The sequence below is a fragment of the Dendrobates tinctorius genome, unplaced genomic scaffold, assembly GCF_039654945.1.
Source record: "Dendrobates tinctorius isolate UK_male_01 unplaced genomic scaffold, ASM3965494v1 ptg000162l, whole genome shotgun sequence".
Lineage (NCBI taxonomy): Eukaryota > Metazoa > Chordata > Amphibia > Anura > Dendrobatidae > Dendrobates > Dendrobates tinctorius.
The window spans coordinates 16,171,030-16,197,515 of NW_027361829.1; the positions used below are offsets into that span (position 1 = coordinate 16,171,030).

Genomic DNA, 26,486 nt, shown 5'->3' on the forward strand with positions numbered 1-26,486 from the left:
AAACGCTGTGCAGACGCTGCGGTTTTTTCCGTGCGGTTTTTGTGCGGTACAAAAAATGAAGCATGTCACTTCTTTTGTGTGGTTTTCCACCTGCTCCATTCTCCAAATCCGCAGGGGGAAAACCGCAGTGGAAAACCGCACAAAAACCTCAAGAAAACCGCACAAAAACAGGAAGAAATCCGCAGGAAAAATACAGGTCATTTGACCTGCGGATTTCTTAAAATCTGCGTGGAAAAATCCGCAGGGCAAAAAAGTACGTGTGCACTTAGCCTTATTCCTCCTGCACCTCATGCTCCTGCTTTTCACCCAGCCTCTTCCTACACCTCATGTTCCTCCTTTATACACAGCATTTTTCTGCACCACAACTTTTCTCCTTTATAGTCGCCTCCTCCTGTAGCACCTCACACTCCTCTTCCATATACAATTGGAAACACTTGATCGCGAGAGAAATTGCACTAACTGCAATAAAGCGTATCATATACACAGCCTACTTCTGAAGCAGAACACAGCAACTTCCTGTTATGAGCACAGCAGTGTAATCCATAAGGCTCCTCCTTTTCCCTTAATGTCATGCATCACAGGAGCAACTCCATTCTAGACACGACGGAGCTAGGTGTGGCCTGTGCCTGCCGCGCACTGATACTCTGAAGGCGGCAGCCCTGATTGTAACTCGCAGCGGCTGGAATGTCACAGTTGTTGAGTTTTGCAGGGTGGCTTATGAGGTGAATGTGTCTCCACCCATGCGCGCTATCAACGTGGGCAGTGTGAACGGGGCTTTGCGTGTGGAGTGAGTGTGGCTATGTGGAGTGGGTGGGGCTATGTGGAGTGGGTGTGCAGTGGGCATGGCTTGATACATACATACACTCAGATATATATATATTGTAGACTCTGGACCGTGAAGAAGGTGGGTTCTACCGCTGAAACGCGTAGTCCTATCTGCACGACTTTCCTGCGTTATTGCTGTTTTGAACTGCTTGGACCATTGCATTTTAAAGGATTTATGAATAAAAAGAAAAAAAATTTTAACAGCATCCTGGATTGCTCACGTTATTGCTGGACTTTGCTTTGTCGTTGTTTATATATATATATATATATACACTCACTGGCCACTTTATTAGGTACACCATGCTAGTAACGGGTTGGACCCCCTTTTGCCTTCAGAACTGCCTCAATTCTTCGTGGCAGAGATTCAACAAGGTGCTGGATGCATTCCTCAGAGATTTTGGACCATATTGACATGATGGCATCACACAGTTGGCGCAGATTTGTCGGCTGCACATCCCTGATGCGAATCTCCCGTTCCACCACATCCCAAAGATGCTCTATTGGATTGAGATCTGGTGACTGAGGAGGCCATTTGAGTACAGTGAACTCATTGTCATGTTCAAGAAACCAATCTGAGATGATTCGAGCTTTATGACATGGCGCATTATCCTGCTGAAAGTAGCCATCAGATGCCTGTTCTTAGCTGAGAGGAGTGGTACCCAGTGTGGTCTTCTGCTGCTGTAGCCCATCTGCCTCAAAGTTCGACGCACTGTGCGTTCAGAGATGCTCTTCTGCCTACCTTGGTTGTAACGGGTGGCAATTTGAGTCACTGTTGCCTTTCTATCAGCTCGAACCAGTATGCCCATTCTCCTCTGACCTCTGGCATCAACAAGGCATTTCCGGCCACAGAACTGCCGCTCACTGGATTTTTTTTCTTTTTCGGACCATTCTCTGTAAACCCTAGAGATGGTTGTGCGTGAAAATCCCAGTAGATCAGCAGTTTCTGAAATACTCAGACCAGCCCTTCTGGCACCAACTATCATGCCACGTTCAAAGGCACTCAAATCACCTTTCTTCCCCATACTGATGCTCGGTTTGAACTGCAGGAGATTGTCTTGACCATGTCTACATGCCTAAATGCACTGAGTTGCCGCCATGTGATTGGCTGATTAGAAATTAAGTCTTAACACACAGTTGGACAGGTGTACCTAATAAAGTGGCCAGTGAGTGTATATATATATATATATATATAGGTTTTTAGAAGGGTATAATTTCACATTTTCATTGCTGAATGCTATAAAAACCTATGAAATACCTTATGGGACAGATGCTCACTACATCCAAAAGATAATATCCTAGATAGACCCTAGTTTGGAATCTGCACTATTTAAGCATGTTTCTAGTATTTTAGCACCTCCAGACCTCAGCAATCCTTAATTTCTAAAGCATGTATTTCAATCAAGTAGCATATGATAGAGTGTAAAATGTAAATAAAATAAGAATGCAATGATTTGGAATTTTTTTTCTACCCATATTCTATTTACAAAAGAACATAGCACACAGATCATAAGTTGAATGTTAGATATTTTTCCATTTCATTTAAAAAAAATTAGCTCATTTGGAAACACTGATGGCTGCATCACATCACGAAAAAAGTTGGGCAGGATTAGGAAAAGTAGGTGGTACTAATCAAAAACAACTGGAGGGTCAAATTTAAACTAAGTGTCATGACTGCATAAAAAGAGCATGTTAGTGAGGCAGTCTCTCAGAAGTAGAGATGGTCAGAAGTTCACCAATCTGTCAGCAGGTGATTAAAAAATTGTGGAAAAATTTGAAAAAAAAGGATGCTTAACGTAAAATTGCAAAGACTTTGAATATATCACCATCTACAGTACTTAGTATCATTTAAAGATTCAGAAATTCAGGATAAATCCATGTGCACATGGTCCAAATTGGATGTATGCAAATCAGGGCAGTTTAACACGTCCAGATAAGTCCGGTACTGGAAAAACCGGTACCGTAGCTATCCGTGTCCGTGTGCATACGTATGCCATCAGTGTAACATCTGTGTGCTATCCGTATGTCCGTGTGTACCATCCGTGTGCTGTCCGTATGCTGTCCGTGTGTCCGTGTCCGTGTTTTTGAAAAATTATTTTCAATGTTAACCCTTTGACTGTTAAAAACGCACACGGACAGCATCCGTGTGCGGTACGTGTTTACACGGACCCATTGACTTGTATGGGTCCGTATGATCCGTGCTGTTGCACAAAAACGGACATGTCAGCGTGTTTTGCACACGGACACACGGTCCGTGAAAACACGCTAACATCTGCATAGACACATTCATTCGAATGTGTCTACGTGTGTCAGTGCCTCCGGTACGTGAGAAAACTGTCACTACACATACCGGAGACACTGACGTTTGAAACTGCCCTCACTGTATAAGCTCAGGTATGCTTTCAGAAATCATATTTTTGTGAGCACAATTTGCTATGCAATCCACATATGAAAGTTAAATCTCTATCCTACAAAAAAAGAGAAACTGCCATCTTCGCTACGCAAAAGCTCTGCAGGTAAATGCAAAGTAAAACAAACAGATAAGATTATACGCTCCTCTGAGGTCCAACTTGGAAAACCACTTAGCCCCGGATAATTGGTTGAAAGGATCTGGAATAAGCGGCAGAATGTAGGTATTTCTCACCCAGGAAAGATGTATATCTTTGTACTGTGTTAGCCAGTAGATATAAAAATATTCAGAATTGAGTCCTCAGTGGTTGATACCTTTTACTGGCTAAGGCCGGGATCACACACAGCGAGATACGGCCGAGTCTCGCAGGTTAAAACCAAGATCTGGCGCCGGCACTCCGGAGCAGAGCGTGCAGCCGCACAGCAATACATGGAGCTGCACACTCCGCTCCAGAGTGCCGGTGCCAGAGCTTGGTTTTACCAGCGAGACTCAGCCGTATCTCGCTGTAGTGTGACTCTGGCCTAACTGAAAAGATGGTAAGATATTGCAAGCTTTCAAGACTACTCAGGTCTCTTCATCAGGCATTGACTAATACAAAATCAGAAGAGTCACATATTTATGCACAACACAGAAAAAATGCAATATATAAGACAAGTGACGTGAAGCAGAACTATCATTATGGGAGAGGGAAAAACATAAATATTGGACCAGTATAGCGTCATCAGCAAAAAAAATAAAAAAGGTATAGCTCGCAGAATAAAGCGATGCAAAAATAATTATTTTTTATATAAAATTGTTTTCATTGCATAAAAGCGCCAAAACATAAAAGACATAAATGAGGTATTGCTGTAACCGTACTGACCCGAAGAATAAAACCGCCTTATCAATTTTACCGCACGCGTAACGGTGTAAATGCACCCTCCAAAAGAAATTCTTGAAATGCTGGTTTTTGTTCATTCTGTGTAAAAAAAAACTGAATAAAAAGCGATCAAAAAATGTCACGTGTCCGAAAATGGTACCAATAAAAACATCAACTCATCCCGCAAAAAATAAGACCTCACATGACTCGGTGGGTCAAAATACGGAAAAATTATAGCTCTCAAAATGTGGTGATGCAAAAACTATTTTAACAATAAAAAGCATCTTTTAGCATATGACAGCTGCCAAAAATAAAAACCCGCCATAAATAGTAAATCAAACCCCTCTTTACCACCCCCTTAGTTAGGGAAAAATAATAAAATTAAAAAAATGTATTTATTTCCATTTTCCCATTAGGGTTAGGGCTAGGGCTAGGGTTAGGGCTGAGATTAGGGTTAGGGGTGTGTTGGGGTTAGGGTTGGAGTTAGAATTGGGGGGTTTCCACTGTTTGGGCACATCAGGTGCTCTCCAAACGCAACATGGTGTCTGATCTCAATTCCAGCCAATTCTGCGTTGAAAAAGTCAAATGGTTCTCCTTCCCATCCAAGCTCTGCCATGTGCCCAAACAGTGTTTTATCCCCACATATGGGGTATCAGCCTCCTCAGGACAAATTGCAAAACAACTTTTGGGGTCCAATTTCTCCTGTTACCCTTAGGAAAATAAAAAATTGGGGGCAAAAGTATCATTTTTGTGGAAAAAAATATGATTTTTTTATTTTCTCGCCCGGACGTTATAAACTTCTGTGAAGCACTGGGGGGTTCAAAGTGCTCACCACACATCTAGATAAGTTCCTTAGGGGGTCTAGTTTCCAAAAGGAGGTCACTTGTGGGGTTTTTTCACTGTTTAGGTACATCAGGAGCTCTCCAAAGGCAACATGACACCCGCAGACCATTCCATCAAAGTCTGCATTCCAAAACGTCACTACTTCCCTTCTGAGCCTCGACGTGTGCCCATACAGTAGTTTTCTCCCACACATGGGGTATCAGCATACTCATGACAAATTGAACAACAACTTTTGCGGTCCAATTTCTCTTGTTACCCTTGGGAAAATAAAAAAATTGGGGACTAAAATATCATGTTTGTGGAAAAAATATGATTTTTTTATTTTCACGCCCGGGCATTATAAACTTCTGTGAAGCCCTTGGGGGTCAAAGTGCTCACCACACATCTAGATAAGTTCCTTGGGGGGTCTAGTTTCCAAAATGGTGTCATTTGTGGGGGGTTTCCACTGTTTAGGCACATCAGGCGCTTTCCAAAAGTGGCATGGCGTCCAATCCCAATTCCAGCCAAAAAGTCAAATGGCGCTGCTTCACTTCCGAGCTCTGCCATGCGCCCAAATAGTGGTTTACCCCCACACTAGGGACATCAGCGTACTCAGGACAAATTGCACAATAACTTTTGGGGTCCTGATACCCTTGGAAAAATAAAAATTGAGGGTGAAAATTCTTTTTTGTGGAAAAAATGTGATTTTTTAATTGTACGGTTGTACGTTATAAACGTCTGTGAAGCCCTTGGGGGTTCAAAGTGCTCACCAAACATCTATATAAGTTCCTTGGGGGGTCTAGTTTCCAAAATGGTGTCATGTGTGGGGAGTTTCCACTGTTTTGGTACATCAGGGGCTTTCCAAATGTGACATGGTGTCCAATCTCAATTCCAGTCAAAAAAAGTCAAATGGCGCTGCTTCCCTTCCCAGCTCTGCCATGCGCCCAAATAGTCGTTTACACCCACATATGGGGTATCAGTGTACTCAGGACAAATTGCACAATAACTTCTAGGGTCCTGTTACCCTTGGGAAAATAAAAATTGGAGATGAAAAGATCATTTTTGTGGAAAAAAATATGATTCTTTAATTGTACGGCTGTACGTTATAAACTGTGAAGCCCTTGTGGGTTCAAAACTATCACCAGATATCTAGATAAGTTCCTTGGGGGGGTCTAGTTTCCAAAATGTGGTTACTTGTGGGGGGTTTCCACTGTTTAGGTACATCAGGGGCTCTCCAAACTTGACATGGCGTCCGATCTGAATTCCAGCCAATTTTGCATTGAAAAAGTAATAATAAACTTCTTGAATATGGTTTTGAGCACCTTGAGGGGTGCAATTTTTATAATGGTGTCACTTATGTGTATTTTCTATCATATAGACCTCTCAAAGTGACTTCAAATGTGATGTGGTCCGTAAAAATAAAATGGTGTTGCAAAAATGAGAAATCGCTGGTCAACTTTTAACCCTATAACTTCCTAACAAAAAAAAATTTTGGTTCCAAAATGGTGCTGATGTAAAGTAAACATATGTGAAATGTTATTTATTAAGTTTTTTGTGTGCCATATCTCTGTGATTTAAGGGCATAAAAATTCAAAGTTGGAAAATTGCAAAATTTTCAAAATTTTCACCAAATTTCCATTTTTTTCACAAATAAATGCAAGTTATTTGAATGAAATGTTACCACTAACATGAAGTACAATATGTCACGAGAAAACATTGTCAGAATCACCGGGATCCATGGAAGCATTTCAGAGTTTTTACCTCATAAAGGGACAGTGGTCAGAATTGTAAAAATTGGCCCGGTCATGAACGTGCAAACCACCCTTGGGGGTTAAGGGGTTAAGATGATCCGACAGTCCTCTCCTGAACTAACATCTTAGCGCAGAGTCATTCCAGGACACTCTGGTGGACCACCATCTAAACTCAGAACAATACCATTTAGCATTGAGTTTACCCTGGGAGAGACCCATGATCGTGTCCTCTGCCACCCTGACCTGGTCTGGTTTGTCATAAACCGGTCCTAAGGGCCCCGTCACACATAGCGATCTCGCTAGCGAGATCGCTGCTGAGTCACAAGTTTTGTGACACAACAGCGATCTCACCAGCGAGATCGCTGTGTGTGACAACGATCAGTGACCGCCCCCCCTGCCGGTATCGCTGATCGCTGCAGGAAAGCCCAGGACATTTCTTTTGTCACTGATCTCCCGCTGGCCAGCACACATCACTGCGTGTGACAGGCGGGAGACCAGCGATTAGCTGGTAACTAACGTACACATCGGATATCTAAAGGACGTGCGTCCCTTAGATACCCGATGTGTAACTTAGCTACCAGCGAGTTACAGGTGCCGCCGCCGCCACACGCTCGGGACCAGGAGGCAGCAGGACGCCTCCCGTGGAGAGGCCGGGGATGCAGGCACGCCATCTGCTGGGGGAGGACTGGAACAGCAGGCACCTGTATCAGCGGAGCAGTGGGGAGATTCTCCCAGAGCCCTGCGCCAGTCACTCATCCTGAGCCTGGCTGCACATCAGCTCCTCCCGCCGCTGCATCAGCTCGCTGGTAAGTAACGAACACAGCGACGCCGTGCACTCGGCGTTGCTGGTCCTGATCGCTGGTGAAGCTGTCTGTTTGACAGCTCACCAGCAATCATGTAGCGATTCACCAGCGATCCTGACATGTTGATATCGTTGTCGGGATCGCTGGTGAGTCGCTATGTGTGACGGGGCCTTTAGGCCTCAAAGAGCCTATCCACAGACACACGTTTCAGGGGCAGTCACAGGTAAGGAAAAAACCCAAGTTTGAGGACCTTCCCGGAGTAAAGAAATAATTATCCCCACCCGTTGACTATCATCACCTGAAGATCGGGGTCTAAGGGAGAAAGGGAGCTTACAACTCTCCCTGAATGAAAACAAAAATTCAAAATAAGCACAGAGTGTCTATAGTAATTAATGAAGCCGTTGCTTCAATCCAAAGACTGGGGCATAGTGTCTGTCAAAAAAATAAAAAGATGGAAACGCTCCCACTAATGGTATATACAAACAAAACAGAATTGGAGCAAAAAGCAAGCCATCAACTGTAAAAGACAAATTCATTCTTTATTAATCCACATAAATGTAAAAATATACATGCCAATAATAAGGCCTTAAAGAGGAAAAGGCAAGGAATACTGCGGCTAATACAGGGGTACACAAAAAACACTGTGGCCAAATATCATGAATGTACATATCTGCATAAAAGAATAAAAGGGCAAGTCCTAAACAATGCATAAATACAGCAAAATGGGCTAATAAACAGTATGCCAATGCATAACAATGACCAAGTTAGCATGCCCATTTGTAAGTATATAAGTGCCGCTTACCCATGGTCGCTGGTGTGTCTGTGTGCCTCCCTGCAGACCCCCTGACGCACATTTGGCATTGGGTGCTTTTTCAAAAGGGGTGCAGCAGCTTAGGGACCATCCAGCTCATTATCAGCACACAGTTCCAAAGCTTACATATTTGATAGTATGAAATGTAATGGACTACTAGGTCATGGAATCACTGTGCCATGATCTGAGGAAAGGCTGGAGGGGTGTGACTAGGTGCCTCACCAAGTCTGACCTCGGATGCATGGCAGCTGACAATACCGTGATCCGAGGAGAAATGAGGGAGATGGGGCCAGGTGCTACTCCTGGACTGACCTCAGGTAGATGGCAACTGACCCCCAAGGGACAGGAGGCATGAACGGCCATGGATGGGAGAGCAGCGGTATGTCATCATCTATGCTGGGGGAGGGAAGCAGAGGGCAGAAATGCTGGCGCCATAGCAGGGACAGAAGGAGAAGCAGAAGGAGGTGCAGGGCTGTGTCAGTGAGAGAGTCAGCATCTTTGCTGGGGAAGGGGGTGCAGAGATAGCGGCATTACAATACCCCTCTTCATGCCCCTTCTTTCTCAAGACAGCAAGAAGTCTCTCCAGGAGGAGAGGGGCATGGATGTACTCCCTGGACTCCCAGGACCTCTCTTCAGGATCAAACCTCTTCCAATCCACAAGAACAAGGTTTTTCCTCTTACCCTATTGGTTGTCAGAATGTTCTGTCATGGTTGATCTGGTTTCTGTCTCTGTCTATGCCCATTGGTAACATTGTCCTGTAGTTACCTTTCTAGGAGTTTCCCTGCAGCTCCTAGCTCTGTGGAGCTTAGGCCACACCCCCAGCAGTCACGTGCTGCAGGTCCTGGAGCATGCATTGTCACCACTGCTGCCCACTCTGTAGGTATCTTTGTGCACAGTCTTTGTACTCAGGACACGCGCACTGGCTCAGTGAGCAAGTGCAGTGCGGTGTTCCTGACAGTTCTTTACCGCAAAAATGTCCTTAGTGCTGACCGAAGCAGGAATAGTAGCAGGATCTTTAAAAAAAGGACTGAGGAAAAGAGGTTTGAGGAGAGACTCATAAAAAGAATTGGGAGTGCATAAAAAGCCCGGAATTTTTTTGAGCTTGTAAGTCACGTGGTTAGCCTGTCTCAAAACCTCAAATAGACCAATGAAGTGAGGACCCTGTTTATAAGCGGGTACATTGAGATGGACATACTTAGATGACAGCCAGACCTTGTCCCCATGACAAAAAGTTGGATCCAGACATCTCTTGTCTACATGTCATCCGTTCCGAGGACCTCAATAATGTGGACTTGATGTCCTCCCAAATCCTAGTAAAACCCTTGATGTGGGATTCAGCAGCAGGAATATCAAAGGTAGTGGAAACAGAGAACGGGATATTGGGGTGTTAACCGTATTATTCCAAAAACTGAGATTTAGCTAAAGATTCACTCACGTCATTGCTGTACTAGAATTCGGCCCATGGCAGCAGGTCGGACCAGACACTGTGGTGTCCACTGACGAAGTGCCGCAGGAAGTTGGTCAGGATTTGAGTGACCCGATCTACCTGACCATTGGATTGAGGGTAGTAGGCTGAAGAGAAATCCAGAGAAACATTAAACAGTTTGCAGGTGGCCCTTCAGAAGCGGCAAGTAAACTGGATGCCTCTATCTGAGATAATATTGCGCAGAAGACAATGAAGGCGGAGAATATGTAGAATGAACTTCTTTGCCTGCACTGGAGCAGATGATAGACCGGAGAGTGGAATGAAATGAGCCATCTTGAAAAAATGATCCACAACCACCCAGATCCAATAGTGGAAGATCGGTGATGAAGTCCATTGCAATATGCTGCCAGGGAGCTGAAGAAAAGCAGGCCCAAACCATGATGCTGCCACCACCATGGTTGACAGTGGGGATGGTGTGTTTAGTGTGATGAGCTGTGTTGCCTTTACGCCAAAACATATTGTTTGGCTTTGTGGCCCAAAAGTTCAATTTTGGTTTCATCTGACCAGAGCACATTCTTCAACATGTTTGGTGTGTCTCCCAGGTGGCTTGTTGCAAACTTTAAAGACACTTTTTATGGATATCTTTGAGAAATGGCTTTCTTCTTGCCACTCTTCCATAAAGGCCAGATTTGTGCAGTGTACGACTGATTGTTGTCCTATGGACAGACTGTCCCACCTCAGCTGTAGATCTCTGCAGTTCATCCAGAGTGATCATGGGCCTCTTGGCTGCATCTCTGATCAGTCTTCTCCTTGTTTGAGATGAAAGTTTAGAGGGACGGCCGGGTCTTGGTAGATTTGGAGTGGTATGATACTCCTTCCATTTCAATATGATCGCTTGCACAGTGCTCCTTGGGATGTTTAAAGTTTTGGAAATCATTTTGTATGCAAGTCCGGCTTTAAACTTCTCCACAACAGTATCCCGGATCTGCCTGTTGTGTTCCTTGGTCTTCATGATGCTCTCGGTGCTTCAAACAGAACCCTGAGACTATCACAGAGCAGGTGCATTTATACGGAGACTTGATTAAACACAGGTGGATTATATTTATAATCATTAGTCATTTAGGACAACATTGGAACATTCAGAGATCCACAATGAACTCATGGAATGAGTTTGCTGCACTGAAAGTTAAGGGGCCGAATAATATTGCACACCCCACTTTTCAGTTTTTGAATTTCCACAAAAATTTTAAATAACCAATACATTTCGCTCAGCTTCACAATTGTGTTCCACTTGTTGTTGATTCTTCACCAAAAATTTACATTTATATATATACAGTGGGTGAAAGAAGTGTACACATATATCTAAAGGTGCTATTGATTTGAAATTCTCACCAGATGTTGGTAACTACCCATCCAATCCACATAGGCAAAGAAATCAAACCACAGATGTCCATATAAGTTAGTAATGGTAATGTATACTAATAATATGTGTAATAATGAGAAATAACACAGGGAAAAAGTATTGAACACATGAAGAAAGAGAGGTGCAAAAAGCCATGGAAAGTCATGGCACCAGCTGAAATCTATCAGTAAGCAAAAAGCAATCTTACCACTTAGGTAAAAATAATATCAGATGGTACAACTGATGGCCTAAAAAATGTGTCATTACCATTACCAAGAACCATATCATGATGGATAAAACCAGTAACCTGTCTCAAGATCTTCGCAACGTTATTGTTGCAGAACATACTGATGGCATTGGTCACAGAAGATCTAATCTACTGAAGGTTCCAGTGAGCATTGTTTGGGCCATAATCTAGAAGAGGAAAGAACATCATTACACCATAAGCCGGCCATGCAGGTGCTTCCTGCATGGAGAGCAGTGAGTATTCCAGGAGCTGTGCTCCACTTGTGAACAGCGCATGACGTCCCTACCATGCACTGCTTACTCACATAAAGCAGCTGCTGGCACTGAAACAAGATGCTGTCAGGCAGCGGACTAAGGTAAGTAGGGTGCTCTTTTATGTTTTTCTGATGGGACCATGCATACCAGGACAGAGATGACGGCCCTGCATACCAGGATAAGGATGGGCAGGCACCATGCATACCAGGACAGAGATAGGGATCCTGCATACCAGGAGGGGATGGGGGCCAATCACACCAGGATAAGGATGGAGGCATGCACACCAGGACTGGGATGGGATCAATCATACCCAGATAAAGATGGGGCCATGCAAACCAGGACAGAGATGGCGGCCCTGCATACCAGGATGGGGATGGGGGCCAATCATACCAGAATGAGGATGAAGCCAAGCATACCAGGACAGAGATGGGGGCTCTGAATACCAGGATAGGGATAAGGGGGGCCATTCCTACCAGGATAGGGATGAGGGGGCCATGCGTACCAGGGTAGGGAGAAGGGGGGCATGGCTACCAGGCTAGGGATGAGTGGGGCATGCATACCAGGATGGGAATGAGGAGGCCATGCATACCAGCACAGGGATGAAGGGGCCATGCACACCAGGTTGGTGATGAGATGGGCCATGCACACCAAGATAAGTATGAGGGGGCCCATGCACACCAGGATGGGGATGAGGGGGTCCATGCACACCAGGATGGGGGGGCATGCATGCCAGCATAGAGATGAGGGGGCCATGCACACCAGGATTAGGATGAGAGGAGCCATGTATACCAGGAAAGGTATGAGGGTGCCATGCATACCAGGGTAGGGATGAAGGGGTCATGCTTACCAGGTAAGGGATGAGGGGCCATGTATACCAGGATAGGCATGAGGGGGCCATGCATACCAGGATGGGGTTGAGAGGACCATATATACCAGGGTAGGGGATATTGAGTCCAAAATTGATCACATTTTTTGCTTCAAATTTTTTTCTAATTTCCTCCTCTAAAACCCAGGTGCGTCTTATGGTCCGATGCGTCTTAGGCTATGTGCACACGATGCATTTTTATGTGTTTTTACAACATTTTATACGCCCAGAAATGCTCCATAAATGCAATGGAATACTAAAGCAAGGTAATGCATTGACAATCCTGAAGTATTGTTCACATGATCTGTAAATTTCCTTCTGTAATGGCAGCGTTTAATTTTCTGCAGCATGTCAATTCTTTTTACGCTTCTGCAGCGTTTTTGACTCATTGACTTCAATTGAGTCAGTCAAATCTGCAGCAAAAACACAGGTGTAAAAAAGTTTGCAGATTTGCTGCATATTTATTGTGTATTTGCTGCAGATTTGATGCCACACTGCGGAATTGTGAAAGGAAATGATGTCAGAAGGAGGAAGAGTGTGTGGGCAGAGAATATGTGTGTGAGCAGAGAATATGTGCGTGTCTGTCCTCATTTGTCTGCATCTCTCTGGGTGTGTCTGTCTGCGGGTGCCTGCATGTGTATATACCCATGCGACGAACAGCCCATTGTGATTGTACTTAAGCATCATCTGATGGGACTACTACACCCATCTGGCTATGTCTGCTGTCACATATAACAGAGACAGAATGAGCCGATGAAGGGAGAATAGCCTCATCATCTAGTGGGTCGCCCTCACACCCAGGGCAGCAGGGTACTCGGTACCGGGCCGGTGTCAGGGGGGGAAGGTGTCACAGCAGCAGTGACCCGGTCCGTGGCCCTGAGCACCCAATATCCATGGCGGTGATGTTAATGGTGTTAAAGTTTATTTGAATAATTTGTGACGCCACCCGTGGTGTTTGGCAAGGGAGATGGTAGGCCAAGGCTGCATGCAGATCCGCTGGGACTGATGGTGTGGTGCAGCAAAGATGGTATAACTCCCCACAGGTGGGGCTGTAGTCCCATGGCAGTGTAGGTGCAATGGATGAGGAGAGGCGCAGAATGGTAGAGATGCTGGTACCCAGATGTGGCGGTGCTGAAGGTGTTAACGGCGAATGAATGGAGGACACCAGGGCTTGCAGTTTCAAAGCTTTACTCACAGTTCGTGGTACCCGCTGGTGCCCACCTCCGTGCCGTGTCCTCCGGGGTAGAGACTCAATCAACCTCCCGGGCAAGTCAGGGTTCTCCTCTCCAACACTCCACCAACATGTGCCTTTCCTGAACGACTCCTCTATTGCGCCTTTAGTGTGAAGAACTCCAGTACCGTAGTTCTCTGGAATTCCTCTTGTCAGATGTTCCTAGAACCTTACTTGTATGACAGGCAGCTGCAGCACTCTCTTTCTAAACTAAACTCAAACTGAACTCAAAACAAAACTTCAGAACTGAACTTCTCTGGGACTCACCCCAGACTGACTGTTGTGAGCTCATTTTCGGGTTTGCCTCTGGCTTCTGGTGAAGGTAATGAAGCTGATCTAAATGGCAGTGACCGGCCACCTGAGGAAGAGGACTGGGATTGGACATCAGGATTTTCTGATTGGATTTAAGGCAGCTGACTCCCTAGTTTCTTGCTGGTGATTTCTCCTGACTGTGGCTTCAGGTTTCCAGTTTGGTTCCTGCCTTCTTAAAGCTAAGTTTTCTCTGCTATTGTTCATATGAGTTTTCGTCTGGTTTACTTAGTTTTTGTGTGCAGCCAGCCCTGGCTGGAACTGGGCTGAATCCCCATTTTGTCTCTGATCAGTTGATCTCTTTTGCTCTGTCTTCAGAATATACCTGAGTGCTGATATAGGGAATTGAAGTCTAGCGACTTCAGGGCCTTTTTCTATCAGACCTGTTGGACATTTTTTGGCAGGGTTTTTTGCGTGATTGCAGACAGCAGCTTTTCTTTCCTGTCCTTTCTAGTTAGTGAGGGCCCCATCGTTTGCTCAGCCTTAGGGATGGGCGAATCCTGAAATACTCGGAATCGCTAGACTCTAACGAGTCCGACTCGGAAACTCGCTACTCGTTGCGAGTCTAGCGAGTCCAATGTTAATGAATGGGGATGCGAGTATTGCAGCGATTCCTGTGCTGCCATTTTTTTTGTTCCGCTTACTTCCCGCATGTGGCTGTGCACACCATGCGGAAAGTAAGCAGAACAATTGCGGATGGTACCCACGGTCCGGAGGAGAGGAGACTGTCCTCCGGGCTTTGGGTACCATATCCCTGTAAAAAATAGAATTTAAAAATAAAAAATATTGTTATTCTCACCCTCCGACGTCCCTTTGCGAAAATGCCCGCGATGGCGTCCGTTCTCGCGGGATCACGAGACATCGCGATCCCGCGAGAACGGACGTCATCGCGGGCATTTTCGCAAAGGATTACTGGGAACGGATGCGTGGAGAGGCGGGAAGGCTGCGCAGGACGTCGGAGGGTAAGAATAACAATTTTTTTTTTTTTTACATTTTATCTTTTACTACTGATGCTGCATAGGCGGCCTCAGTAGTAAAAAGTTGGTCACACTTGTCAAACACTATGTTTGACGAGTGTGACCAACCTGTCAATCAGTTCTCCAAGCGATGCTACAGATCGCTTGGAAAACGTTAGCATTTGCATTGGACTCGTTACTGTGCGAGTAATCGCTTGGAAACTCGCAGAGTACCGACTCCTGTGAGTCCCCTACTACTCGCAGAGTAACGAGTCCTAACGAGTAGATTCGCCCATCCCTACTCAGCCTATGTTTCTATCTGTGTTTGTGTTTTCATCTTGTTTCACCGACAATACATGTTGGGGGCTGTCTATTGCTTTGGGGTCTGCTCTGGGGCAGTTTAGATTTTCCCTTTCTTTCTTTAGGCTTATTTAGTTCTCCGGCCGTGATGAGGCGTCTAGGACCACCGTAGGCTACTGCTAGTTGTGGGGATGGGATCAGGGGTCTGCAATCCACTAGTTACCAACCTCTCCGGTTTTCTGGGCTTAGCTTGCTTTTTGTTTTTTCCTCCTTGGTGACTCATTCATAACACTGACCTTCTGTCAGACTGACCTACTATTCTCTACTTTCCCCTTCTTTTATACTAACTCCACCCACCTCCAGGACATCTCATGTTAGGAAGCAGGGTTCCACAAAGGGTGATCTGCTACCCCCAGCCTGAAGCTGCTAGGCGGACCTACTGAACTATCCTGTGTGTGGGATGCAGGTGTTGGAGTGTGGAAAGGAGTTCCCAACTTTCCTAGTTGGTGGGGCACTACACCTTAGGAGAAGGTGCAGTACCTCTGTGGCGACTGAGCCTCAGGGGTGCCACACTAGCGCCTGAGTTCAATTTAAAAAAAAATCAAAACATTGACATAATCACATACATATTCACATACAATATACATATTCACAGAACATGTAATCCCCTTGCCCGCATCTCCTGCAAGCAATCAAAAATAATAAACCAACATATACTCCCTCACTGCCGTAGTCCATTTAATACAGAGTGTCCCACGTTGATGTCACCGGCTGCCAGCAATACACTGACAGGATGTAATCGATCCCACAGTGTATCACTGAGCCGCCGTGAGAATTCACCGTCAGCGCAGTGATACACTGCAGGAGTGATTACCTGCTGTCCGTGTATCGCCAGAGGCCGGTTAGAGCAGTGACATCTCCCGATGTGACTGTTCTACATGTGACATTGCCGTGGGACACTTGGTATTAAATGGACTACGTCAGACAGGATAGTATTATATTTTGGCTTATTATTTTTTAATTGTTTGCAGGAGACAAGGGTGACAGGGATTAGGCATTCAGTAAGTATGGTTAATTTAGATTTAGTAAAGGAATCTGTGTGATTATTTCAAATAAAGGACTTTATTCTGGCTGTGTGTTTGTTTACCATGTAACTATAGGACTAGTAATGGATAGGTGTCTTATTGACGCCTCTCCATTACTAACCTGTGGGCTTGATGTCACCTGGCAATACAAAGGTGACATCAACCCCACAAATATGAACCCCAATTGCCACCATTACAGGGCAAGTGAAAAGAGCTAGGCTAAATGCCAGAGAGCTGATGTTTTAGCCTGGGAAGGGGGGTGCCAATATACATGGCGCCTTCCCAGGCTATTAATATCAGCCCGCAGTTGTCTAACTAGCCTTTGCTGATTCGATTTTATAGGGGGATCCCGCGTCAATTTTTTCTGGGGTTCCCCTGTAAACTAGCTAGTAAAGGCTAAGCAAACATCTGTGAGTTGATATTAATAACCTGGGAACCTTTATGGTTATTGGCTCCTTCCCAGAAATATAACATCAACTTTCCCTCTGCTGGTTATGAAAATTATGCGGGAGCCCATGCAATTTTTAAAAAATTTTTTTTGAAAAATTAAAAGATATTGTGTTTCACGCAAATTTCTGACAGTTGCTGTTTTGTTATAGCATATGTAGATGTGTGTGTATATGTGTCTTTATTTAACTCTTTATGTACTGTTTTATTAATGAGAGTATCTGACTGACACCTGTTCATTACTAATATATATATCTAATATATAAAGCTCAAAGTGTGTATGTATGTATGTGTGTATGTATGTCCGGGATAGGCATCCGCACCGTCACAGCTACAGCCACAAAATTTGGCACAGTCACACGTCTGGACCCCGAGGGCGTCCTAAGCTATGTTGTGAGGCGAAATTTTAACCCCGCGCATTCCAATTTACCAAACAATTTTGCCCCTATCTACATAATGGGGAAAAAGTGTGTGCGCGTCAAGCCCCACCCCTCATTATGATGTCATAATGCCCCTATCTACATAATGGGAAAACAGTGTGTACGTATCAAGCCCCGCCTCTCATTATGATGTCACAATGGTTGCCATGGCGACGCTGACGTCATCAAGCCTCGCCGCTCATTATGATGTCATAATGGTTGACTATGGGATGAAGGATGTGTGATGGGTATATGGGCACTGGACTGTGGGATGGAGGATATGTATGACGGGTATATGGGCACGGGACTATGGGATGGAGGATGTGTGATGGGTATATGGGCACTCGACTATGGGATGGAGGATATGTATGACGGGTATATGGGCACGGGACTATGGGATGGCGGATGTGTGATGGGTATATGGGCACTCGACTATGCGATGGAGGATATGTATGATGGGTATATGGGCACGGGCCTATGGGATCGTGGATATGTATGATGGGAATATGGGCACGGGACTATGGGATGGAGGATAATTATAATTTGCTATAACTAACCACAGTTAGTTACTATGCCCGGGCAGTGGCAGGCTCTTCAGCTAGTATATATATGTATATATATATATATATATATATATATATATTCACTTATATTTGTTTCATGTGTGTTAACATTATATTTGAACATGGTATTTAATGATATTATCTTCAATGAACAATGAAAAAGAAGAGGTTGAACAAGGAAATGACATCACAATTTTTTTATTTTTTTTTAAATAATATATCTTGGATTTACAAAAACACATGAAAATCTGCATCAAAAATGCATAAAAAATGCACAGATTTTCCACTGTGTTTTTCTGCTAAGAGATGCAGAAACCTTGCAGAAATTTCTGCAAGTAAATACGCAACGTGCGCACGTAGCCTTATAGTCTGAAAAATTTGGTATATTCTCTTACAGCTAATTATTTTTTTATTGAGGTTTATAGAAAAAAAATAAAATACATACATTTCTTCCTAGGCAAAACTTCAACAACTTTCCAGACTTTTTGCATTCCAACTTTATTCCAAGCAGTGACTGTTAAATTATAAGACGCTGCACTGGAAAATGTGACATTTATCTCTGGTCCTGGAGAAAATAAGAGAAGGTGTGGTCTTTTAATTCTGAGGTAAATGAACAAAATCATTTATATAATTGAGATGAGGAAACTTACCTGCGTTATTGTAGACTCTTCCATCACCTATGTTCCACAAGTATGTCACGTTCGTGCCCCTACTGAGGGCAGCTCTGAATAATATGATGTCATCTTTATATACACTACTGGAATTTGTCACAATTGACAAACCTTCTGGAGATGCCTGTACACAGTGTGCACCAATCTCTTCTGTGGCAGAAAATAGCTCATTATATGCCAAAACTTTAATAATGTAGTCACCAGCTAAAAAAAAGATTGTAATAATATGTTAAACACTAGATTTTCTAAGCAGATTCCTGTAGATTAAAATGACCCAATTCAACGTAACATAATTCCTAGTGGGGACTACAAAAGTAATCCATAATATTATTCTTCAGTAAGATGAGGAATTTTCTCCCCTATTTTCTCCCCTTTCTCCCCTATGTGGTACAAGAAGTATCACTATGCCAATCAATTTTCGAATCGCTCATTGCTACCACTGAATAAGCCTCTTCGCATCTTCAGCAGATCTTGCTGTAATAGGGGAGCTCCAAAGAATAGTCTCAACATGATTTATTTTGTATTCTCACCCACCAGCACTTTCACCCACAAGACTTTTATATCATCAGAATATCCATTTGCTATAAAGATGACTTTCTCGCTCACATGCATTTAGTATAGTGATCAACGCTGACATTACCTTTACTGTATCTGTGAAACGCAGATGCACCAAATCCAGTAATCTGTGCACTTCCATTAATAGATACGCTGGGGCTTCCATCACCAAAGTCAAATATGAAATTGGCCTCAACATCAGAATGTGCCTTTAACTGTATAAGTTCAGTTGAGTCAGAGTCGTCTACATTCTTTACTATATCAAAATGATTCACTCCTGTTGCAAAAAACACTGTAACATTGTCTATGACATCTAAGACCTTAATACGTTTTACAGGAGACTGGATCTGCGGGTTACTATATTTTGATGCAGTAATGTAATATATCCCAGAAACATTTGTAATTACATTCAGAGAGCTGAAAAACAAATCAAAACATGGATAAATAAATACACATAAACATTACCGTATTTCAAAATTAATTATATGCGAATATCAAGTATCTATATATTGAATATTTTTATTGCAGTAATAATAATTATAGAACATTCTAATTGTAAAACAATATGTGACGAAAAAAGCTTAGGGTATGTTTCCACGTGGTGTATTTGACGCGGATTGGACGCTGCGTACAGCCACAGCGTCCAATCCACAGCATCCTGATGTTACAGCATAGTGGAGGGGATTTTATGAAATCTCATATCCACTATACATACAAAGATGCAGGTGGCAGACCTGCGTATACGCACATGTGGCGCGTCTTTCTAGACCGCAGCCTGTCTATTTATGTTGCAGAGACACTCAGTCTCCAAAAGACAAATAGCTCTGTTCTATAGGATGCGGTGATTCCACATGGTTCAATGAACACATGCGGAATCACCGCGCGTACAAGAGCGGGCAGCGCTTTGGATGGAGTGGGCATGTGCTGCGTCCAAAGCGCTGCCGATTTCGGACAGTGGAAACATACCCTTAGAGTGGCTCTGACATCAGATTTCATAGCAAACTGTTCACAATGATGGCTTTCTTGAACTTGATGAGGCTGATGTATTCACTTTGAAAATCCATGTCAGAATGACTGTTTCATCCTGCTGTTAGCATGAGCATTTTATGAGTCTAGCTATAAAGTGAAATAGACCATGAGACAAAATATATTTAGTGACTATCACGAAACGTGCATTGTGGTGGCGAGAGTACCTTCATCAGACCTCGCTCACATTTGTAAGTGTCACTTAATTTTGTTTATTTTGATATTTATACCTGTTTTGCATACCACTGTGCTTTGTATGCTATATCTGAAGATAGCACTTTATACCTTTGTGGTTATTGATATTCACTATATTGCATGCTTCTTATCAGCAATTGAAATATTACAAATATTTTTTTCTAAAGTAATAGTGAATTTGCATTTATTAAGCATCATAAAGTTTGAGCATTTTTTTCACTATTGCATTCCGGCCTATTTATAGGTATAATTCCCATGTATGCTATTTTTAGCAACAATTGATATTTTATGCACTTTATGGTTGACTATAGTGAATTGGCATTTATTATGCACATGAAATTTTAGCACTTTATTTGTCACAGAGCACTTTTTTGGAGTGTATTTTGTTTACAATATTTTTGGCACTTTTATTGAATAGGCAAAATTAATTATTTACATATTATATTTATTATATATCTTTTAATCATGTATTTCAATGTGAGCCAATGATGCATTTAAGGTCTCTCTGAACTGTTATTGGATTTGCGGCCTCTGTTTAAGCTTTAGCACTTATTTTTATTCTGTATTTTTTCATTTTTAAAACGTATTAATAAAGATTTATTTTTATTTTTACTTGGTATTAAGCTCCTTTTTTTCTTATGATTTATAAATATATTTAATGTCCGTCCACCCTCCCAGTCTGTCTGCCAGCATCATCAGCTTGTAGTCAGCAGTGTAAGATCTCAGCAGCAAGATGGACAAAGAGGAGCAATCAGGCTAGGTGTGCATGGACTGAGTTAAGGGCCTGTCACACTAAGCGAGATCGCTAGCAATATCGCTGTAATGTCACTGGTTTTTGTGATGTAGCAGCGATATTGCTAGCGATATCGCTATGTGTGATACTTACCTCCAACCGGCTCCCCCGCTGATTATCGCTGATCGCGCGAGAACGTCCTGGGCTGTTTCTCGTCATCAGATTCCTGCTGGGCTTCCTGTGCCGCCGACGAGCGACGCATGGACGCGGGCGGGAGGACGTCTGGATCGCCACGTCTGACAGGTAAGTAGCGACCCCCGACCCCTGCTATGTCGCTGGTGAGATCTGCCTGTGTGGCAGCTCACTAGCGACCACTTAGTGATGCACCAGCGATCCATATCGTTGTCGGGATCGCTGGTGCATCGCTAAGTGTGACAGTACCGTAACACTTTCATAGAGGATTAGTCAACAATTTTTACATGGATTCCCAAGGTAAGTACACCAGCTTTATCAAATTTAAGATATCTTTTCAGTAATTTAATCAGTTGGTATTGTGAAATCTGGTGACACAGCCACTTAGAGAATTTTTTTTAATTTAAACTTTTTTGTTGTTAATCTGCTGGCTTGCTGCCCAACCTGTGCAGTGCATAACGTTACCAATACACGTTTAATAAGTGTAGACTGAATGAACTACGTTCAGTGAGATTAGTAAACTCTGTGTTTATAAAGACTGCATTGGAAAATGTAAGGGAAAAAGAATCCAGTATGGGGGTATTTCAGCATGTCAGTGCTACTGTCCCCACGGGGGCATCTGGCTGCAGCTCAATGTTCTTCCACTTAACAATAAGAAACAAATATGTTTATAGTTAACGTGGAATACAGGTAAATATGTCCTCAATATATTACATACTATAATACATACTAGAACACCATCCAACCTCCTGTTGTGGGCTAGTGCTTTCCTTAGCATTTATTCATTAAAGGAATCAGGTTTTCACTGTCTAATCTGAGATCAGCATAATATTAGGACAGAAACACGGAATCCAGTGATGTGTCACTTAACTGGGTTGCTCAGTGTAGTTTTTATATTCTTTTATCAGCAGGAGAATATCTCATGTCTAGGGGACTAGTAAACCTTTTGACGGGTAATTCAACCACGCCCCAACACTGACTTACAACTTTCTGCCTATGCACAGTATACACAGAAAATGACTAATAAGAGGTGTGGGCGCGATTATACAGAGTTCAGCATTCAGAGAACTACAAGATCTGCATCAAATAAGACAGTTTTTAATCAAAATTGCAATAACCAGTAACATAAGTGATGCATTGCTGGTATCAAGGTCTCTGCCCCTACAGCATGCTGCTCTCAGGTGGCAAAAACATTGTCACAGATTTTTTTAATGAATATCATTTTCATGCAGTGAAAATTATTATACATCCTTTTTAGTAATAAAAAGAATATCAAATTTAAAAAAATGCTAAAGGAGTTGTCGGGTCTCAGAAGAAAAGTCTGCAGTAACTATATATTACCTCCGATTGCATAATGACAGTGTGCGAGTCTCCTGTATGCGGGTGAGCGGTCACATGACTATATGTATGTGATTCGTATACTTTCGGTCATGTGCGACTTAGTCTCAGCCAGTTTCTCTCAGTAGAAGAGAATTAAAAGAAGCAGAGGAGTCTAGTCGGCTGCCCACCTATATTGGGAACACAGGGGAATTGTGACCGATGCGTAGCGCACATTGTCATGACGTGGCGGTCAGCTGTCACACTGATTGCGGACTTTTCTTCTGAGAGCAGTGACCACTTTACAAATGAAGGCATTTGTCTAAATGCTGCCATGGGTACATATAATACTGCACATGTAGCCCTACTTTACATATTCATGAGCACTTTTGTTAATGAAGGTATGACCTTACCTTCTAAGAAGAGAATAGTTATGGAATGGACTATAGATGGTCCATAAACATGAAATGACCGAGCCAGGTGTCCGAGATAAAGTAGCGTTGATGAAGTCCCCTACTCTTATTGTAGGTGGTGTAAGTAAAGTAATCTCAATAGCGTCTTCTATTACAGCTACCGCCATCTTCCTTGCTGTGCTGACTAAATTTGAAACTTCCACTGAAACATTGTAGTGAGCCACATGACTATAGTTATGGAGATGTGTAAAGACGGAGCAGAAATATTTCTCAAGCAAACAGCCCTTGGCGAATTCTTGGGATTGGATTTGGATGCTTCTACTGTCGCCAAAATTCATCCACACTGCATACCGTCGTTGGTAGGGCTTCACAATAACAATGAATTTGGTAACATGGCCTACAGTTGTTTCCTGCGTAATCAATGTAACATCAGATATGGGATACTGGACAATGGTTTTCATGCTTGCGGAAAGGCTTCCTGCTTGGTTTTCAGCTTCAATTCTAACAGTCAAATAACAAGGAGCTTCAATATCTAAATTAAACTGAAATAAAAATATATAAATATTAACAATTTTAAATCAGTTCTACACAAGTGAAATATCAGCTTTGCCTTTATATGAGTTCTCTCTCTTTTCCTTCTGAAAAGTATCAAGAAAATGCTTAACCCCTTATTGACCACCAATACGTATATTTACTGACCTGAGATATAAGGGAATATCTTCCCCATACAGGTGACAATCCAGCAGCTGTCGGCTGTCCACTATAGCTGACAACTTGCTGTATCACAAACAATCAATGTTTGCACCATCCATATCTCTTTAACCCGTTAGTTGCTGCTGTCAAAAGTGACTACATCAAATAAATGGTTAATAGATTGTGGGGGCTTCCGCTTTAATCTAATTGATACACCAAGATCATGATTGTGTAGTCCTGATGTTTGCCATAGCAGTTCATGGCCAAATAGTGGCCTTAGAGTCTCCTGGCTATAGCGGTAAATTCAGAAGTTAGCGACATTTAGATGGTAAACAAATACTTTTTCATTCCAGCTATACCACTTTGCATTAATTCCTGAAAATCACCTCAAGGGTTAATAAAGTATCTGACAGAAGTTTTAGATATGTGGAGGGATCCTGTTTATAAAATGGTATCACTTTCAGGGGTTTCCCAATATATAGAACCCCACAAAGTCACTTCAAACCTGGATAGTTTTCTCAAAAAAATACATTTTATAAATTTCTTTGACAAAAAATGAAAAATGACTGCTACGTTTTTAAACCTCCTAAAAGGCTAACAAAATAAATTAGCAATTTAAAAATAATGCTGAAGTAAGACTTGTGGGAAATGTTATTTATTAATGTTTTTGTGTGGTATGACTATGTGGATTAAAGGGATAATCATTCAACGTTTCAAAATTGCAATTTTTTTTACATTTCTGTCAAGTTTCTGATATTTTTTATAAAAAAACACAAAACATATCACATATATTTACCATTATCATAAATTATAATGTGCCACGAAAAAACAATCTCAAAATCAATGGGATTTGTTGGAGCATTCCAGAGGTATCACCACATAAAGTGACATTGGTCAGAATTATAAAATTGGCACCGTCACTAAGGGGTTAAATTCTAAAATGTATACGTTAAACAAAAAAGTTAACAAATAACAAAAAACACCACATCCAGTATGTTTAGGTCCAGAAATATTTGGACAGTGACACAAGTTTTGTCATTTTGACTGTTTTCCAAAACATGTTAAAGATACAGTTATTTAATCAATATGGGCTAAAAGTGCAGACTCTCAGCTTTAATTTGAGCATATAACATCCTAATTGGAGTAAGGGTTTAAGAACTACAACTCTTTAATATGTAGCTGCCTTTTTTTTCAAGGGACCAAAGGTAATTGGGCAATTATCTCAAAAGTTCTTTTATGGGCTACATGGCCTATTTCCTTATTAATTCATCATCATAGAGAGCACTGGTGAGCTTGTGAGCTCAAAAAGCCTGGACGTCCATGGAAGACAATAGTGGTGAATGATTAGAGAATCCTTTCTATGGTGAAGAAAATCACCTTCACAACATCCATCCTAGTGAATAACACTCTTTAGGAAGTAGATATTTCGGTATCTAAGTCTACCATAAAGAGAAGACTTCATAAAGCAAATAAAGATGGATAACCCAATCAGTCTTAAAAAAAAGGCCAAATTAGACCTTGACAAAAAAAAATATTTTAAAGAAGCCAGCCCAGTTCTTGAAAAGCATTAGGACAAATGAGACCAACACTAAACTGTACTAGAATGATGGGAATAAGAAAGTATGGAGAAGACTTGGAACGGCCCATGATCCAAAACACACCACATCCTCTGTAAAACATGTTAGAGGCAGTGTGATGGCATGTGCATGCATGACTTCCAATGGCACTGAGTCTCTAGTGTTTAGTGATGGCTTAACTGAAGACAGAAGCAGCCGGATGAATTCTGAAGTGTACAGGGCTATATGGTACTTTCTTTCAGATTCAACCAAATGCAGCAAAGTTAGTTGGACAGCGCTTCACAGTACAGATGGACAATTACCCAAAACATACTGCAAAAGCAACCTAGGAGTTTTTTTAAATGCAAAAAAGTGGAATATTCTGCAAAGGCAGAGTCATTCACCAGATCATAACCCCATTGAGAATGCATTTGATATTGCCAAGACAAAACTTAAGGCAGAAAGACCCTCAAATAAGCAGCAACTGAAGTCAGCTGCAGTGAAGGCCTGGCAAAGCATCACAACGATCACAAAGAAGGAAACCCAGCGTTTGGTGACGTCCATGGCTTCCAGACTTCAAGCAGCCATTTGTCTGCAAAGGGTTCTCTACAAAGTGTTAATAGTGAAAATTTTATTTATAGTAAAGTTAATTTGCCTAATTACTTTTGAGCCTCTGAAATGAGGAGGCTTTGTAGGCTTTGCAATTCCTAAACATTTCAAAGTATATTTTTATTCAATTAGTTTAATTAAACGTAAAATTCTACATTTCAATTGCATCTCCGTTGTTTAATTTGAATCCAAAATTGTGTCATTCAGAGACCAAATCACAAAGATCAGGTCACTGTCCAAACATTTCTGGACCTAAATGTATATCACACACAGTCTTCTTTAAATAAACGTAAAGTGTTTGTGAAATATGGAATTGGAAGTAAACTTTTTGTATGTATTCTACACATAGGCAGAGACATAGTTTAAAGCTCATATACAGTAAGAATCCAAAATTAAACAAAAAAACAACAAAAGTTTACTAAGCAAAATGTGTCAGAATTATTCCAGGGCACTTTTTTAAGACTCACCGAACAGTGTGAAAAGTGTCCAGTAAAATAGAGCTGTAGCTTCAGAGCAGTATATCAGATTAAGTAACAGTATTTATTGAAGCAAAATTCTGTTGTTGAGTATGCAAGTCAAAAAAGGGGACAAATAAGAGAGAGAATCTAACTTGACCAACTAGTTTTGCCAAATTCATCATACAACATGCACTATTCTAACATATTTTGAGCAGACAGCATATATAAAATACTGTCTCAGTAGGTTTAAAGCTGTCAAAACTTGCTATTTATCTACAGAAGGAG

General features: G+C 42.3%; 1 protein-coding gene across 1 annotated transcript in view; it reads right to left on the reverse strand.

The window, feature by feature from the left end:
• The window catches only part of PKD1L1 (polycystin 1 like 1, transient receptor potential channel interacting), a 901,078-nt gene that overhangs the window by 694,599 nt on the left and 179,993 nt on the right, over positions 1–26,486 (reverse strand). Inside the window, exons 13-16 of the mRNA XM_073549827.1 lie at positions 22,886–23,427; positions 19,095–19,426; positions 18,434–18,658; positions 18,229–18,348 (exon numbers count right to left, since the gene is read on the reverse strand). Of these exons, the coding sequence (XP_073405928.1) occupies positions 18,229–18,348; positions 18,434–18,658; positions 19,095–19,426; positions 22,886–23,427 (1,219 nt within the window). The remainder of the gene's footprint in view (positions 1–18,228; positions 18,349–18,433; positions 18,659–19,094; positions 19,427–22,885; positions 23,428–26,486) is intronic.